The sequence below is a fragment of the Lagopus muta genome, chromosome 1 (assembly GCF_023343835.1).
Source record: "Lagopus muta isolate bLagMut1 chromosome 1, bLagMut1 primary, whole genome shotgun sequence".
Classification (NCBI taxonomy): Eukaryota; Metazoa; Chordata; class Aves; order Galliformes; family Phasianidae; genus Lagopus; species Lagopus muta.
Window position 1 is genome coordinate 118,698,584 of NC_064433.1, and position 19,243 is coordinate 118,717,826.

The 19,243-nt window shown below is 44.6% G+C and overlaps 1 protein-coding gene across 2 annotated transcripts in view; it reads left to right on the forward strand.

Annotated features, from left to right (window-relative positions):
- Positions 1–6,652: 6,652 nt before the first annotated feature.
- BCLAF3 (BCLAF1 and THRAP3 family member 3) overlaps positions 6,653–19,243 on the forward strand; it is a 31,159-nt gene continuing 18,568 nt past the window's right edge. Inside the window, exons 1-4 of one of the 2 annotated variants that reach the window (XM_048932243.1) lie at positions 6,653–6,807; positions 15,731–15,804; positions 17,274–17,852; positions 18,196–18,861. In XM_048932243.1, the coding sequence (XP_048788200.1) occupies positions 15,764–15,804; positions 17,274–17,852; positions 18,196–18,861 (1,286 nt within the window). In that variant the 5' untranslated portion in view covers positions 6,653–6,807; positions 15,731–15,763. The remainder of the gene's footprint in view (positions 6,808–15,730; positions 15,805–17,273; positions 17,853–18,195; positions 18,862–19,243) is intronic. The other variant, XM_048932247.1, reaches the window with a different exon arrangement.

Genomic DNA, 19,243 nt, shown 5'->3' on the forward strand with positions numbered 1-19,243 from the left:
ATCTATTTTCAATCTCTAGAATAACTATTAGCAAGTTTCTAATGTACAAATAAATAATACACGCAAGGTAATGGGGCATCATGGTAACTCTGATTAGGATCAGCAATTTCCTTGGAGTTGCTCTGGGAAGTGACACCCATAGCTTGTCTCAGGCCTCGCAATGGCCTCGAGCAGCCCCCCTGGCTTCCAAGCACCTTCATTTCCAAACAGAGCAGCATCAGCAATGGGTGGATCTGGACCCCGAGGCTGCATTTTCATCTAGACAGATAAAGGACCAGGGAAGGGGAAGATCATCTGCTCTCCTGTGATTGCACAGATTGTGCTGTTGCTGATACAGACTGCTGCTCTGCCTGGCAGAGCGCAGATCTTTCCCATCACTTCAAAAAGTGACTCCCTGCTCATTAGCTCCCAGCCTCATTAGCAATAGCATACAGCTCATTCAAGTGGCCGGCTGCTCCAGCTGCCCCTGTCACCACCACTGGCATTGTCCAGATGCCCCTTGAACACTGCCCGCTGCCCTAGGCAGCCTGTTCCAGTGCAGAAACACTAAGAGAAAAGATGCTTAGGCTGTTAAAATAATTACCTAAACTACAAGAAAATGGTTTATTGACCACATGAATAATTTTTGGCTCTTGTTTTTGCCTCAGTTGCCATATTTGTTCTGCAGTTGGTGGTGCTGAAGTACAATAACACATTTGATAGTACTTCTAATGGTTCAAGACCAGAGTAGTAATTTTCTAAAACTAAAGGGCTGTGTGGGTACCTGAACACTGCAATTTGCAGGTTCAAAATAAACACTCTGGAAATTGGTGTGTGATGTTCACTCAGAAGCTTTACTGAAATAGAGGCGTATATTAACAATGATCACACATGCTTTTTCAGACTAACTTCTCTCTTCAAATACAGATGGCAACGTTTTTGGAAATATCAGTATGGTAAACATACAGAGCTATGGGGGCTTAAAACCAATAAATTCTATGGAGTTGCTCATAATTTTCCCAGAGCGAGGGATCAGTCAAACAACAGCTTTCATGCTTTCCTTTCTCTCCCTTTTCTTGACTTAAACCTCTTACCAGTTATAAATACTTAAATCCTGCTGGAGTTTGATGAAGGAGTTTGAAGGAGTTTGATGTTGCAGTTCCTTGGCAAAGACCACCTGCACCATGGCTGGCAGATAAAGAACAAGTCTGAGGGTTTTGGAGATGGAGTATCTGCAGCAATGTATCTGAGGCAGCAACAAAGTGCTGCGTGATGAAGCCATACAGTCCTGGCCAGAATTGGACAGACTTCCCTGTGTGAAGGCTGCGTCGGTATTTCTTTCCTTATAGCTCAAAAGTTGCACTTGTAACCTCAGTTTGGATGAGGTTAGTTTACACTTTTGTGTTTGGGCAGTGTTGTTTAGGGATGAAAGTGGGATCTTCCGTTACCTGCATCTGTGTCGCATGCTTGCATTAATTTGTATGCAGAGACTGTTTTCACTGCTGTGTTGCAAAAACCCAGCCCCGCTGACAGAGGCCGTATGCCTAGCGGCAGTGGCACGGCTTCAGCAGGTTGTGACAGGACAGCCACGATAACCTTATACGTAAAACGCAGGCATCCGTACGTCAGGAGATTGCAGGCTTGCTAAAGGACTCTTTAAAGAATAATTTGGTGATGTTATCAGAGTGCAGGCATGCTCCATCCATCAGCCTCTCGCCTCCCCGCGGGTTTTAATTAAATGATTGCTTTATAGCTTTCCTTAAATTTCAAGGCTAAATGATGTGGGACTTATTTCCTCAATTATAGAGGGAGCTGTTATCTGTTGCTCCGATCCTTGACTGAGAAAATAGCACTGTTCTGCAGAATGCTGTTCAACAGAGAGGACTTCTTTTTTTTATTATGGTTTACCATTCTCCCTTGTCTGGATGAGGTGTTTCAGATTTAAAGTTATTTTGACAAGTAACCTCAGGAGTTGATCTAAGCACTGGGTGTCTCGCGGTTTTATAATGAGAAACAGCTGACACTGCTTCACTGGGGGCTCAGAGGTTTGGCTAATTGTGTTCTACTGAGTGACAGAAATACTTTCTTTTTGTATTAAAAGCAGAAGCTGTGTTATATGTCTGCAAAGACTTAGGCAGCTCATTCCTGTTTCAAGACAGCAGATGTGATTTGTGGTTTGGCAAAAACATTTTGATACGGTGCAAGAAAAAAGGGAATGGTTGTGCTAAGGGATAGGAGTGGATGAGAAGTGAAAAAGCAAACATGAATGTGAAACTCCTCTAAAAGCAGAGATCAAAGTTAATGAAGCCACACAAGCCTTATCAGCAAGCGTAATAAACTAGTGAAGTACAAATGAAACATCTCCCTATGAGGAACTGAGAGAGTGGCTGATAAAACTATCATTACCCTTAGACAGCAGTTCCTTGTGATGGCTCTGCCTGCCACAGAATCATTAAGGTTGGAAAAGACCACTATGATGATCCAGTCCAACCCTCAGACCATCACACCATGCCCACTAACCAGGTCCCTCAGTGCCACATCCACACGGTTCTTGAACACCTCTAGTGACACCACCCTCTCCCTGGGCAGCCTGTGCCTCACCACTCTTTTTGAGAAGATATTTTTCCTGCTATCCAATCTGAACCTCCCCAGGTACAACTTGAAGTCCTAGCCTCTCGTCCTAGATGTCAGCAATGAGCTGCTCTCACCACTCTGATTTGCTTTCTCCTTCAGATACTACCATCTGCAGGCTCAGTCTAGACACACAATTAGTTGTGTGTGGTAACCATGCTGACCCACTCCCTGCGAAGAGCTTCTAATTTCATCTACGTAGTCCACCTTGGTGGAGAAGGTATGTAGAAGTAGTGGTGAGCCTGGCAAAACCAGAAAGTCCATGCTTCTGGATATGGCCTTGTTCAAGGATCAAGGATCAGGGATCAAGGAACTTTCATTTCCTTTTATTTTTAAAGTAACTTAACATGGTTCAGTATAGTCTAGCTCCAATAGTAATGTTTGATGTAGAAAACAAAATGCTTGCTTGAAAGATAGATAAGATCCATCTGCTATCTCATATCAGTTTGTCTGAATTCTAGCTTCCATCCATAATTTCCAAGTATTTAGCATGCAAACCATAGCCATCCTGTTTCCAAAGGGAATGTTTACTAAATTAAACATTAAAGGGTTATGAAAGCTATTTTCTATTCTAATGATACATAATTAGAAAAAAACAACAACATGAAAATAGATTAAAATAATTAGTCTTAATAAGAAGTAATTCTCAAGCCTTGTGCGATAGCATGGTCTTCACACTTCAGAGATGGAGAATAATGATGCTGGGGGACTACTGACAGGCACTAGTTTTAGTATTAACTTAATTTGTAATGTTTGTTTAACTTCATGTTTTCTTAGACTACCTGGTCACAGCAGAGAGACCCTGGTGGATACACCTGATGTTACTGACCAGAATAAGTGCATGTTGACTCCAGAGCATCTGAGCAGAATTGAACGAAATGTGAAGTGTCAGTCAGTGTGTGTGATGTGTAAGTTTATCACATGCACACAGAGGTGGGCTGGCTATACTTATTCCTTCAAACCACTGTTGCTTCAAGTGAGGCATCTGCTTACTTGTAAGTTTCAGGGCAGTAATTGCCTCCCTACTCATAGGAAACAGGCAAACCACTGCACCAGCTGCAGCTAGGAATAAGACCAAATCCTTTTATGTTAATCCCGTTTTCCTGGTCTCACTTTCTCCAGTCTCAATTTCTCTGGCTGGTTCAGCCACACCTTGAGCACTGTATGCAGTTTTGGACATCACAAGATAAGAAGGACATAAAACTATTAGAGTGTCCAAAGAATGGCTACAAAGATGTTGAAGGGTCTGGAGGACAGGATGTATAAGGAGCCGCTGAGGCCCCTGTGTTTGCTCAGCACACAGCAGAGGAGCTGAGGGGAGTCCTGACGGCGGCTGCAGCTCCTCCCAGGGAGCGGAGGGACAGCGCTGAGCTCTGCTCTGTGTGACAGCGACAGGGCCCGAGGGAACGGCAGCTGGGGGTCAGGGAAAGGGAAAGACCCACCCTGAGATCCTATTAACAATACCAACAGGCAAAGAAGCAGGAGGCGTTGGTTTTAATGGCTTGTGACAGTACTTCTATATCAAACGGTTCAGTAAGTCTTCTGCGATCCCTTTTAATTGGGAAGGCTACTAGTTTTAAAGAGTTCTATATGCCTTTCACATTAGATTTTCCAAGCTTTTTTTGGTGAAGATACAGGAAATTATTTTGTATGAGAATTGTGTGTGGTTTGCACAGAATCACAAGGGTTAGAAGGGACCTCAAGAGATAGAGTCCATTCCCCTGCTAAAGCAGGTGGGTGTCCAGACAGGTCTTGAATATCTCCATAGAAGGAGACTCCACAGCCTCTCTGTGCCACCTGTTCCAGTGCTTCATCATCCTTGCTGTAAAGAAGTTCTTCCACATGCTAATATGGAACTTCCTATGTTCAAGTTTTGGGCCATTACTCCTTGCCCAATCACTACACAGCACTGAGAAGAGCCTGGCCTTCTCCATTTGCCGCTCACGCCTCCCTTGAGATATTTAGAAACATTTGTCAGATCCCCTCTCAGCCTTCTTTTCCCCAGGCTGAACAGTCTCAGGTTACTCAGTCCTTCCTCATACAAGAGATACTGCAGGCTCTTAATCATCTTTGTGGCCCTCTGGATTCCCAGGAGATCTCTGTCTTTTTTAACTAGGGAGACACAGTAGGTCTAAATGTGGCCTCACCAGGGCAGAGTAGATGGGAGGATCACCTCCCTCAACCTGCTGGCCGTGCTCTTTTTAGTGCATCCCAGGATCCCACTGGATTTCTTGGCCACAAGGGCACACCTCTGTCTCATGGCCAACCTGCTGTCCATCACGACCCCCAGGTCCTTCTCCACAGAGCTCCTCTCCAGCAGGTCATCCCCTATCCTTGTGTTTGAGTGGGTGTATAAAGGACTGAAGCTGTGAAGGGATCCCTCAGTCCCAAGAGCAGTAATTCTGCCAAGGTGAAGATGTCTGCTGAAGGTTCTGGTCCTGTAAGGGGCTGGCAGGAAGATATCAGCCAGATTCCAAAAGTTGATGGATTGTGAAAGTCAGCAGTCCACACTGGGAACATGAGGGAACTGGGACCGCTTCTCTCAGCTACATCTAATCAGGAGCTTATGGAGAGGAAGTAATGCCTTTACCTAGGGAAGGCAAACATCTAACTTCACACTGCTGGGCTGTGGTTTGACGTTAAACATGGTACCTTGGCTGAGCTGGATCAGAAATGTCAGGAGGACATAACACAGACTCCGTGACATGACTCTGGCCTTGTTTCGTTTTTAAAAATGTTGACAAGCTGACTTGGTTTTGGCGAGCTCTGCAGCAGATCAGATGTCACCTGCCTGTGCGGTGGTAATGAGGCTGTATCAGGTATCACTCACCTTCCTGCAGCTCGTGTGAAAACAAAAAAACCAACAGCAACCCTGTGCTTAGAATGAGGCTAATGTGTGTGCCTGTGTCTGATCTCAATGGTACTCACAGCCTTCAACCAACAGCCCCAGATGCTGAACAGCATAAAGTAGATAAAGTTGCTATCTCGTTTTACATGTTGTTTTGCACTGTCTTAAATCCATTTTTGTGCTTTCCAATCACAGAAGTTATTCCATTTTGAAAGGCTTCCTTATATGCCAATGTGTGCACCAATGCGTTTGGCTCCTGAAGGAAGTACTCCCTTCAACATCAAACCTGTTTGGCCAGCCGGTGACCAACACAAGGGGTGTATCCTGACAGCCCAGGAAGGAAAGTGCTTGTCTTCCTGGGCTTGACTGCATCTCTGGAGAAGCAGAGAGCTGGACATGCACTTGGGCACTGCAAGAAGCAGAGAGAAGTGAAGGTTGTAAGTTAGGATAGTATGGTTAGGTTGCGGTGGGACTCGATGATCTTTAAGGTCCATACCTAAAGGGAGCTTACAACTAGGAGGGGAATCAACTCTTCGAAAGGGTAGATGACAGCAGGACAAGGGGAAGTGGTTTTAAGTTGAGGGAGGGGAGATTTAGGTTGGATGTCAGGGGGAAGTTCTTTACAGAGAGAGCGGTGAGGTGCTGGAACAGGCTGCCCAGAGAGGTTGTGGGTACCCCGTCCCTGGAGGTGTTCAAGGCCAGGTGGATGGGGCCCTGGGCAGCCTGGTCTAGTATGAAATGGGGAGGTTGGCGGCCCTGCATGTGGCAGGGGGTTGGAGATTCATGATCCTTGAAGTCCCTTCCAAACCTGGCCATTCTGTGACTAAAGTCTTTTCCAACGTGAGCAATTCTATAATTCTGTAGGCGTGGGATGCATCTGGATCAAGCCTTGCAGTAAGCAACAAGCAAGCCATGGCCGTGACACCTCCCTGCTTGTGCATCTAGGTTTCACCACAACGGGGTCGTGCGGCCCCACCACAGGAGCCAATATGGCTCCACGAACTCCGTCACGGAGCCCGGGGCCTGTGAGGCCACGGTGAGCTTCCTGGCAGCAGAGCCGTGCCCCACGGCAAATCGATCAGCGGAGCGGCCACAAGAGGAGGAGGGGGAGGAGAACGAGGCGGAGCACCGCCCGCCCCATCCCTCCCGTCCCTCCCCTTCCGGGCCGCCCGCCCTTTCTCTCCGCCGCGCCCGTGGGGAGCAGCTGCGGCCGGCGCTGCCGCCGGGACCCGCCCCGCTTCCTCGCCGGGCACCTGCTCGGGGCGGAGCGGCGGCGGCGGCGGCCGGAGGAGCGGCGGCAGAAGGCCGAGGTGGCGGTGGCGGCGGCTCCAGAGGCGGCTGTGCGGGCGGTGAGTGCGGCGGGGCCTGGGCAGGCCCGGCGGGGTGGCGAGGGCCGGGCCGGGCGCTGTGCGGTGTCAGTGCCACTATCGGGCCCGGCCCGCGCCAGGGGGGTTGACAAAACCGCGGCGGTTCCGCGGGACGGCCCAGCCTCGGGGCGGCCGCGAGGGGGAGAAGCGTTGGTGTCCGTCCGTCCGGTAGCGGCGGCGCGGTGTGAAGGGGACGAGAGGTCAGCGGGCATCATCGCTGCGCTGGCGGCTGCGCGGCCCGCACGGTGCCTGCCCCCGTCCCCGTGTGTTTGCCTGCATAACTGCGTGTGATGCACGGCAACGTCCCCGGGCCGAGCGCCTGCACCCCAGAGGTCGGGTTGCGCCGAAGGATACTGGAACTGATAGCGGTGTGACCGATGCTGTGCTGCGTTCCGTGGTTATTCATCCTCAGCTGAAGCTGCAGCACGCCGGTAGGTTGGAGGGGAGCAACAGCGGCGGTAACGGTGTCTGCATTGCTCACCGCTGTCCTGAGTCACTTCTAAATGTAGCTTAGGTCCCCAAGGGATTAAAACAAAGGCTGCTCGGATTGCAGGGAGATTCTCCTTACCTGCTTACCTGGCGTGTTTGTGGCCTCGAGGAGAGACAGAGCCTGTCATCAAAGTTTGGCCAAGTGTGAGAGGCTCCAGGAATCGCACAGGGGGAGGAGGAGGAGGGCAGAGGTATGGAAGGGCACTGGTGGTAGAAGATGGGTTGTGGCAGTCTCAGATCTGGGGCTGGGCACAGGGGGATGGAGGATGCAGTGACTAAGATCTTCCCCCTCGTTTTCAACTTTTCACTCTGTAGGACTGCTAGGATTTTTTTTTAGGTATTAATTTAATGTTGGTGTTGATGAGGTGAGCGGAATTAATTAATCTCCTTTAGTGGCACACCCTATTGTACTGATAAACAGCTGTCTTAGCGAGTGCCCGTGTATTCCACTCCTCCACATCTGCCGCTAGCAAAATAACTGGTATTTCTGCCAGGACTTTTGTAAGAGCTCTCACACCAACTTTCCCTCCACCTATGGTGTAATGAGATGGGCCTTGTGGGCGTTCACCTGTTGGGAGACAACACAGGCTGGGTTCTCTTTCTGTCCTGAGTGGAAGCGGGCTCTGCAGGGAAGGAGGAAACATCCCGGGAGCCTTCCAGAAGGGCTGGTCTCACTGGTGAGCACAGCTCAGGTTGTCCAGGTTCTTGGCAGCAGCACCTGTGTGTGATGTTGCTGATTCTACAAGGCTTTTGAGTAAATAAGGCATTTCTTTCACTTTCTGCTTTTGTGACTTAAGATTAAACAGCAGACATCTCTGTTACTACAGTTGAGGCCTGTTGGATGGCATTCAGTAGGCAGGAAGCTGTGTGGTTTTTCTGTTTTGTTTTTCTTAGGCTTAAATATTAAGACAATGAAAGCATTAATTTTTAACATGCTTCTGACATCTCCTTAGGACTCAGTAGGGAGAACTGGCTGGGGATATTACGGTGAAATTTAAGGCTTTGTAATAGATGTATGTTAAAGACCTTTCATTCAGTGTGTTATAGAAAAGGCTAGTCAATACATTCCAGCTGCCTGCCGTGGGCAGGGCTGCCCCCCACCAGCTCAGCTGCCCAGGGCCCCATCCAGCCTGGCCTCAAGTGCCTCCTGGGATGGGACACCACAGCTTCTCTGGGCAGCTGTGCCAGCACCTTGCTGCCCTCTGAGTCAAGGATTTCCTTGTCACATCTAATCTAAACTTGCTTCCTTTTATTTTAAAGCTATCATCCTTTTTTCTATCACTGTGCTCCCTGATGGAGAGTCAGTCCTGTAGGCCCCTCTAGGTACTGGAAGGCTGCGATGAAGTCTCCCCAGAGATTTCTCTTTTCCAGGCTGTGTAAGCTCAGCTTGTCTCCTTAGGAGCAGTGCTTCTCTGGACCTGCTCCAGGAGCTCCAGGTTCTCCTGGTACTGGGACCACAGAGCTGAACACGGTACTCTGGGTAGGGTCCTATGAGAGCAAAGTAGAAGAGGACAGTCACTTAGTATGTCCTGCTGATCCTGATTCTTTTGAGACTGACATAAGTAATTTATGTCAAAAAATGTGATGCAGGCTTACTTTGGTCAGTCTCTTCCAAGTTCACATTGTAATCTGTTTTTCTACAAAGGTAAGGCATTGCCTGCTAATTAGTGCCATTAAATGGGTTAGTTTTAAATGAGAGCATGTTGAGCTTAAGTTACATTCCTCAGTAGATCAGCTCAGGTATTTTTATTCTTTTGATCAAACTCACTGGGCAAGGAAATACTTTCTGAATACCTCAAGGAATTACATACACTAAACAGGTGTATCAGTGAGAAGTATATACTAAAGGTAGGACTGTACTTCCTGCAGTACATCTTCATCCTGCTGTGAGCGTAAGGGGAATCTCAGAACATCCCAAGTTGAAAGAGGTCTATAAGGATCAAGGAGTCCAACCCCTGGCTCCACACAGCACCACCCAAAATCAAACCCAATGTCTGAGAGTGTTGAATTCCAGCACTGGTGGCCGTGCCCACAGCCCTGTGCATCCCGTTCCCCGCCCTCTGCCCTGTGCTGCAGCCCCTTTCCCTGACCCCCAGCTGCCCTCCCCTGACGCAGCTCCACGCCGTTCCCTCGGGCCCTGTCGCTGTCACACACAGCAGAGCTCAGCGCTGCCCCTCCGCTCCCTGGGAGGAGCTGCAGCCATCGTCTGGCCTCCCCTCAGCTCCTCTGCTCTGCGCTGAGCAAACACAGGCACCTCAGCTGCTCCTCATGTACACTTTGCTCTCCAGACCCTTCATTATTATTGTAGTGGGATAAAAGCCGAAAAGAGAGAAGAAAAATATTTCAAACCTGCAGTGACTGAGTTCATGGGAGGCTGGAGCCATGATAGCTGGGAGGGGAGCTGGCAGGAGGAAGAATCTGAGTGGGCTTTGCAATGGTTGTGGCTTGGCAGTGCAACGTGCTTGGTGTGACTGCTGACTGGTGGTGCTGGTTCCTGCTATCTCAAAATTCCTTTCTCTGAGCCACTTTGCCACAGATGCTTTTGAGGGTGGTATGGACTGGACAAGGAAATTTGGTTAAGGTAACATGGTGCTAAGATAAGTCAAGCCGTAACCTTGGACATGTGAAAGATTCTTTGAGAAGAACAAAAGCCCAGGAGGACGTTTCTTTAATTTCACAAGAGCGCTCATCAGATAGGAGAGCAGTGAGGAAACTGCAGATGGATTTCAAATCTAGGTCTTTGTCCCACCCTGTTCCCTGGTATGTTTTGCCCAGTGAGAAGACAGTGACTATGTCACGCTCCACTGACACAGATTGGGTGCACCAAAACATCTTATTAAACATATTCTGAGCAAGCTGTTGCAGATACGATCTATAATCACATATATTCTAAGCAACCAATGTGTTAGCCTATGACTAATCAGTATTTGAGTTGGGGAGGCCTTTGTTAGCGTAGGTAAGGGTAAATTGGGATGTGTAAGGTTGCACAAATTCTGGGCAAAGTAAGTTAGAGTAGGAAGGGTTATACAGCCTGTCTTGTCAATGCGACTGTTGTGAGGTGGATACTAAAGGGCAGCGAGGTGTGGGGTGAGAGCATGCATACTGGGGAGGTCTTGGGTCAGCTGAGGGGAGATCCAAAGGCTGTCTTCCAGTGTCATGATTTTGTATGCTTTATACATGGTTCACCATGATAAGCAATAGGGAACAAACTGTTACAAAGTATGCAAACTAAGATGTGGGCAGGGGTATGAAAAACACCTGATCTTGCAGAGAAGCAAGATCATGTGGGAAACTGTTTTGAGTTCCCCAAAACGTGAGGGATTGTTTATATATTAATCTTCGCTCAATTCTATGGGCTCTGCGTTTTTGCCAAAGGTGCCACATTCTCCTTTCCTTGACAACTTCTGGTTGTAGCTCAGGCCCTTGGCAAGAGTGTTGCACATAGGTAAAGTGGGTAGAGATGGTTGGAGGTGAGTGGAGTGCCAGAGGCATAGCTATAGCCTCACTTGACCTGTACAGCTAGGGGCAGTTTGGCCGTAGGGTGGTTACTGGGCCTGTGCTTCATCCTGTTCTCCAGCCTTGCAGGACCTCTCCCTTTTTTTAGCAGACGATGCTTGGGTCATATTCCACAGTCTTTTGCATAGATTTGTTATCTCTTCATTGCCTGTAAAACGAAACAGTTTAGAAATCCCTCAGCTGGGTTTCATTGCCTCAACAGTGTGTGTGTCCTTGAATTCAGTAGCTGCTCTCAAGCTCACATCTTGCAAAGCTGTCATGTGTTCTGCCTAGAGGGAGTGTGTCTGGAGTTACTCTTAGGGCTGGCAGAGCCGTCAGTCAACGCTGGATGCCTGTCTGACAGCCATCAGTCAGTTGGAGCCCTTTCTGCCACTTCCAGGAAGTTCATGTTGCTGTGTCCCTGTGCTGCTGGCTCTAGACACAGAAGAAGGTCTGAAGTGAGGAGTGTGAGGCAAGATGGTTGAGGGCCAACTCATGGCATCCTGCATTTAGCCCCAGCGGGGCTTCTAGCCTTGCATCAGGGTGCTAAGTGGGAGCTGGGGTTTGGAGGTTGAAGATGTTGAATAGAAAAATGAGGGGAAAATGAGAGGCTGGCAGCCTTTGCTTGTGATGGTAGTGTCCAAGCCAGACTGGGAAGCACTAAGCTAAAAGGTCATGTGAAGTCTCACAGCAGTTCAGAAAGGTTCTAGCTGGTTTGCTGGAAGACGTGAGTCTGCTCTTATGCTCTTTCTGAGACATTTTCTGTTGGAGGCAAGATTTGTGTATACCTGCCAGCTTTCTTAAGCAGAGTCATGCTTCAGGAAGCAGAGTTGTACGTCATGGTTCAGCTCCACGTTTGAGACTCCTTTCTGAGCAGTAATGTCAAAGGAACTTGTGTGTTCCTTCAAGAGCAAACAGTGCTTATGTCCTGCTCAGGCAATAGTTGGGGACACACGCGTGACAAGCTTTGACTTAGTTATTTTAACTTATCTGTTAGAAAAGTTGCCAGTCCTATGCTTCTTCTTTGAGGATAAACAACATTCTCTGTTGCTTTAAAATCTCTGAATTGTCTGGATTGCAGCTAAGGATTTGATTGTTTTTCTGTCTGGCTGTGTTGGTGCTGACAATCAGTTTCTGGTTTCTCTTTCTTGATAGGCCCTAGAGCACTACATGGCATGCTCTGGCATGTCCCTTGCAGTTCCTTGTTGATCCCAGCCTATAAGAGAGCCATATGAGAAGCTTGCAGCTGCTCATTTCCTTTTAGAGGAGGGTGGAAGAATAGTGAACTAGGTGGCTTTTTCAGTGAGGGTCAACATCTGTCTTTGTGACTGCTGTATGACGCAACTTAGGAAATATTTGCGTAGCCCTTCCTTTTGTATGATGTTTGGGAGGCAGTTGCAGTGACAGACTGGCAGTCCTTACAGTGGGATAAGAAATGCCTCCCTTCTCCACAGAGGAAATGACAATTTAAGTGGTGAACGCTTACTCCTCTGAAATTGTCCTTAGTTTACAGCTTAGGGTTTCTCCTACCATCTGTATTGTAGCTGATGGAAAGTACCCCTGAAAGACACACAAAGCAGTTGATGATTTGTGGTCTGTTTACAGAGTTAACTACTTCTACTCCATCTGTGTCCTGTCTGTAAGATTTTAGCTGTTTGGGGCCCACTGATTGGGACTATTTGCATTGGCGAGAACTCTAATTCCATTCAGCTGGATGGTTGTAGTCTCTTTTGTGTTTTTGTGTGTGTTTCTTGCTGGAGAAAATCAGAAGTTGGAGGCTAGTTTAATTCAGAAAAGCAACTTCTTAAAAGTCAGTGGTCTTACTGAAAGAATGTGTATTCTAGTTGATGTGTCCCAAACAATTTCTGGTTGTTCCCAAATTACTTCTTCTCAAGATACATTTTTCAGGTTGTTACTAGAAACTTCAAGAAAGCTCTGGTTTCCAAAGTGTAGAATCAGAGGAGAGCTGGAAGCAGGCTGAAGGCAGTTTCTCCTTAGAGAAACATTGCCTGATTTCCATTCCAAAAGTCAAGGCAAAGAAAAGAACTGCCTAAACACAGTTACTGATAACTCCTGCAATGAGTCACTTATTGTTGTAATGCAGTGAATGTGAGGAGCATGATGCACCTAGTAATACTACTTCTTAGTTACAAACATTTTTACACGCTTCAGTAGCGGTGGTGTCATACAAAGTACAATGAGAGAAGTAGGTGGAATGCAGGATCCAGAGTGCAGCAGGTCCTGGCGTCTCTGGTACTCAAGATGAGCTGATATTTAGGAGGCATCTGGATGGCTCACCTGGGAACTGCAAGGCCTCTGCTTCTTTCCAATCATTCTGCGGTAGAAAGGCTTACTGCTTAGTGCCTTATGGCAGACTTTCTTTTGATTTGGAACTGTATTGCTGATCTGGGATAGAGGATTTAAACCCGCGTTTAGCAGCGTGCTTAGACATTCTGTGTAGATGAATTCATGACTCTGGTATTGCAGTGGGAATTTTGTTTGGCATTGTGTGTTTCCTGCCTTCATATGCTATGTGTTGCATCTTTAAATTGGCTAAGAGTGAATCTGTTAGTTCTGGGTCACTTTTAGGAGGTGCATTAAAACAAATGAATGCTTTCTTTCCACTAGGGTGTGGAAATGACAGTAATCCTGTTTATCCTAAGGCGAGGTCTTGAAAATACCATCATTCCTTCTTTTGCTTTTAGTGCAATTGTTTAGCTGGTCTGGAAAGAATAAGTCATATTTGGGTATGGAAGTTCAGATTCTAGATTGGTTGCTGTGTGGCATTGCATCAGAATCTAAATGATGATTTTGGTGGGGCTTCGTGGTACTCGTGTTTTTAGTTTTTACCTATTTTTAGAATGAAGAATAAAGTTCAGAACTGAAGGGAGGATGGAAAACAAGAATTTGAATGGCATGTGAAACAGTCACTTTAAGCTTATAAGAAGAGAGAATAGTAATGAATCTTCAGAGCTTGTGATATATTAATCTCTTGAAATGTTTGCAGGAGCAGTTTTCTCATGTTTCTGACATACTGTTTGGTTTGATAGGGTGCGTCCTTACTTGTGAGAAGTAGGAAATAATTGCAGCCACACCATTATTTTTGAAAAATACTTGCTGTGAGTACTGGTGTTAAAATACCTTATTTAACTTTGGCCAGTAGAATCTGTGAGTGAACAAAAGGCCTAAATTGAAGCCATGCAGTCCTCAGATGCATGTCTTTGAGATCTAGGAGGTAATGCTTAGCTTTGTGTCTGAATGCTCAAGGAGCAAATTCTGTGTGCCATCTTGGGGTACTTCTTTCTTGCTTCACTGTCCCTAGCAACAGTTCTTAAAGCTTTATAGACTCGCCTCATAGACTCACTGCAGAGCAGATACTCATAGAATGTGTGACTTCTGAGATCTAGAATTGTGCTGTTACTACATCTGGCAAATAATAGTTCAGTTAGATTACAGTCCAACTTAATGACTAGGAAGTGAACATCTCTGGAATTAGCCTGAAATGTGGCAGATTATATACGTGGTTTCCTAGCGTCCATCTGTGGTGGTGGGTGTTGGAGGCATGCTGTGTGTTCTCAAAGATAGCGCTGTTTTTATCCATGATAGAATCATACAGAAACAAGATATAACAAGGGGTAATATCTGACCAAGTAGTATGATGTGGGACTAGGGAGAACGTGTGTAGGCATGGCCCTGCATGTTTTTTGTGAGCCTTAAAGCTTGCTGGTTTGGCTTTTTTTTGTTCTGTTTTTTTCCCCCCTTTTCCTTTCAATTTCAGTTGATGGTTTAGTTATAAAATACAGATCTGAGTGCCTTGAAGTATCAAAAAGTCTATAGTGGCTTTTCTGGAGCAGTAGACCTGGGAAAAGGTTTGTATGGTAAAAAACAGAGTATAAAAGAACACTGACCTGTACGCGTCTTCTAGTTTCCAGTTTCAAGTGGCTGGTTGTTCATTAATTTCAAAGCTGTTGATGGTTCTCTTTTTGCCTCTATTTATATTTCTGGCTTTTACAGCATCTTGTGGTAATTAGGAGCGGTAGGCTTGGGTATGTGGTTCAAATTCCAACTTCTACCCAGTTACCTGATAATTTTGCTCTGTTTTACTCCTCGTGTTTGCTAAATAATGAATAACTGTTCCATTCTTATTTACCAGTCACATTACTAGTGAGCTTGTATGTCCTTTCTTTACTTGTTTTCCAAGAGTTTCGTACCTTTTCTTGAAGAGCACCAAGAAGGATAGACTTCATAGATCTTTCTGATGCTTCTGTATCTTTTTATGAGAAGGGATTCCCAAAGCTGCTTCCAGGATTCAAGAGCAATCTGTCTAGGTAGTGGGTTATTAGCAAGTAAAGTACAGAAATGTATCTTTTGTAGATAGTTTCATTTGGATGAAATGTAGCAATACAAATATTAACATTGGATGGAGCAGTAAAAGCTTACAGGAGGTCTGTATTGATGTAAAAGCATTGGTGTGTTTATTACAAATGTGAAGCTCAGCATGTGAAATGATGCAATGAAAGCAAGTACTTGTAAACTTCATTTTAAAGCTAGCTCACTGTCCCATCTGTCATCTGTAGCATTCAGTGCCTCCTAGTATTTACAGCATTTTTATGTTCCTGCGTATTGCTTGAGATTAATAGCTTAAAGCAGAATTAAATTATAGGATGTGGGGAGAGAGAGATGAGGGACAGCCAGATATTTATATCCTTTACAATGAAAATAAACTGTGTTCTAAGATCAGCAATTAGGACAAAAGTTACTTGCTTTAAGATGAGAACTAGTAGTGAAAATAAAACTTATTTAAAAAGTATGCCACACCTCAACTTTAATGCATCTGATGCTATCCTGGTTAAAAATGTGCCCCTGTTGGAAACTGTAGTGAATTCTTTTATCATACCAGTGAATTGTGTCATTTTTACAGCTTCAAGAACTTCATATAAACACATGAGAGAAGATGACAAGATCTAGATCAAGATCACCACGATGGAAGCAAAGGTAAATGCTTTATCTTTAACTCTGCGTGTTCTGGAATGTTGTTCTGAAGAAAGATTTATAATGAAGTCTTCAAACATTGCAGTTAATGGACGTAGTTTCTTTTGCCAAAGATGCATTTTAAAGAATCCTGATTTGTTTTTCAAACTTAGTTTCTGTAACACTTTTTCCACATCATAATTTTGTTACTAACTTTTTTAAAAATGGGGAAGATTAAGCTTTCGTTCTTTCTAAGAGCCTTGTTAGGCTTGAATATTTTGGGAATTGAAATTGCATGAAGTACCAAACTCCCAAGTCCTGAGCCAGTTGAACTTATTTTTATTCCAACTCAACCTGATGTCTGTAGCTTGCTTATGTTTTGCCTCTTGGTCTTGGATAATCAAGGAAGTTTATTGAATAACACAAGCATAATTTTAGGGATATCCTACCTGCTTCATACTGTACTGTTGATTAGGAATGTCCTTTGAGTGAACAGAGGGAAATGCCTGAGCTCTCATAAAAATATGAGCCCTAATTAAAACAGTCAAACAAATTTTGGCGTGGCAGTATAGGTACTGGTGGTAGTTGTATAGCTTACATAGTTTTATGAAGATCTAGGGTCTGATTTTGAACTTGTTTGCTGAAACAGAGGAATTGATTATGTCACATACTCTTACTATATTTGTAATATATGCATAAAGGAAGTAACTTTGAATTCCTTTCTAATGCTATTTTCTGAGAATATACAGTGAATGCTGTGTCTGGTTTTGGTCTGGGATTACTTTCTGTTTCTTGCTAGTGGCTTGTGCTGCTTTTCTTTAATGGGATTTTAGCTAAAAGACTCAAGTTGCTTTTGTTTTTCTAACTGTAAGTCACAGTTCAAGGCTGAGAAGGGTGCACCTGAACTTATAAGAGCAGAAGCTGCAATAATTGTATAAAATGTGTATATGCATGTACACATGCACAAAAAGACAAAAAACAGCCTTTCTCAAACTACTTTTTTTTTTTTTTTTTTTTTTTTCCAATCTTGATACGCAAAGAGCATCTGAAAACTGTGTGCTTTTCTTCTTCCTTTTTTACATTTGTGTGTTTTGTTCATGGTTTTTTTTCTCTTTGCCTTTTCTTTTTCCTCTTGGTCCTGGAAAAGATAGGGAATGCTTGACAAGTGTGAAAATGTGTAACAGTTGTTTTCTGTGTAGTGGTAACTTTATATACATTGAATTACTTATAGCATTTTTTATTTTTTTCTAAAGCTAAAAGAGGAAAATGACTGACTTACCAGTATTTTGAGTGGGTATTTTTCCTGTGAACGCTTTCAGTAGAGTTGAAAGCAAGCTTGTACTCTAGCTAGACAAGTAACACTGAATATCTTGACTGGTTCTGAATTTCTCTTCCCTGTTGATTGAAATTGGGCTTCTTTAGGGAATAGATGCTTTTAAGAGGTTGATTCAGTTTTATGGGACTACTCAGAGTGAGTTTTATCTTTGCCTTAGGTCCTTATCTCCAGCATTTAGGAGTCCAGAGCACCACAGGCAAAGGCACGCTCATGTTAATTATGACTGTGAATATAAAAGCTTTCGTAAGGACCTAAGGAAACCTATGACTTGGAGAACAGATGATGAAAAATACGGACAAAGCAATTCCAGGTTTGCACCTCATGGAAATAACCACCAGAGAATGTATGAACGTAGGTCACCTTCACCAAACCTGAAAAGAATTCCCATGGAAGATGCTTACAGCCATAAGCCCTACAGAACACATTCATCGGAAAGAACTGAAGGCAATAGGAGATGTCAGTTACCACCAAAATACTCAGAAATACCATATAAGGAGCACAGTCGGTCATTTTACCATTACAAAATGGAAGAAAGATACACGTTTGAACACTACAAAGTCACTGGAAATGAAAAAGGAATTAAACCTTTTCACAGACCATTAGGGGCTTCATGTAAATTTGAACGAAAATGGCATGAAGATGACTTGAGGCACCAGAGATTACATGAAGAGAAGTATGGTCAGTCACCCAGAAGAGTTTCTGATGAATTTACGTCAAGGAGCTCTTTACAGAAGAGGTATAGGAATAAAATAATTAAAACCTGGGTATTGTGGTGTAAAGCCTCAAGTGAAAGTCTGTTTTCATTATAGTTGAAGATAACCACCTTGAAACACGTTTGCCACTTTGTAGTTTAATTATGGGCGACTGGTAATAGTGAAGTATTTGTCTTTTAAGTAAATCATATTGATGGCTAGAGTATGAAAGGATAATATTTCCCTCTTAAGAGCCCCTGCACATCCGTACCTTGGCGTGAGGGATTATGGGTTAACTTGCCACGCATTCTGCTGTCCAACATTCTTCACATATAAGTTCTCGCTTTCTTCTCTAGTGCAAGTGTAAATTGCTTTATGTCAACACAGGTATCCTGAAGATCACGATTACAGAGAATATGGGCACACGTCTAAAAGGGCTAAAGAAATGGAGAGGTATGACGGTGGAGAAGTAGCAAGAAATTCCAAGTGGAAGCAAGAGCGTTCTTTTTCACCCTACCAAGAAAAGGAGGAGCAAAGAAATCTGGGTGCCCAGTCTCACCGGTCGACTGAAAGGGAGTACTCGGAGGGATCTGTCACAAAGATAGCCTATGAATACAATCACAAACGGCGCAGGCACCTGGATGGGGAAAAGCCTTTCACAGATGATAGAGCTCAGAAGTATGCGAAGCAGGAAGATCAGAAATACGGATCTTCTAAGGGTGCCTGGAATAGCAAAAAGTTAGATTACTTTAGTGGTGGAAGAGCGAGACAGACTGAAGAAGGGCATGTTGAAGTCCCTCCTAAATATAGTTCAAAGAAGGGCTGCAATGCTTGCGTTAACTCTTCTAAAATGGATGCTGATCTGAGACCCTTTAAAAACAAGCAGAAGGAAAGAGTAAGGAAAGAAGGGGAACTCAGGAGAAAAGGAGATTCTTCCAGTAGCCAGCATGATTCAAGTCATACTGTTTCAGATGTGAAAGTGTCAGATGTCAACTGTAGGAGGGAACATCTCACAATCAAAGTGGACATGAAGAAAACGGTGAACAGGTACAGGTATTTGTTTCCCCTCATCTGTTCCTTATTCCAGCCTGCTTAAAGTTTGTGAATATCAAAGGGAAGCCGTATTTCCTTAGGAAGTAACAAGGACAAACTAAGGTTGTACCTTTTAAATTTTGCTTTGTTTAAAGCATTAACTTGCAGGCTGGAAACTCACTGCCTGTTGCTGTTTACAAAAAACAACCAACCAAAAAAGAATTGCCCAAAAAAAGCCTAGTTAATCTCATGGGAGTCTGGTAGCAAGTGGAAAGAACAGAGCAGATAAGACCAGTACAAACTGTAAATAAAGTTGCTTATTATGAGTAAATGTGTTAAGTTTATTCAAAACAGACAAAACCAGAAAAGTTGCATCCTGTTCTTTGTTCTGGAATATAATGAC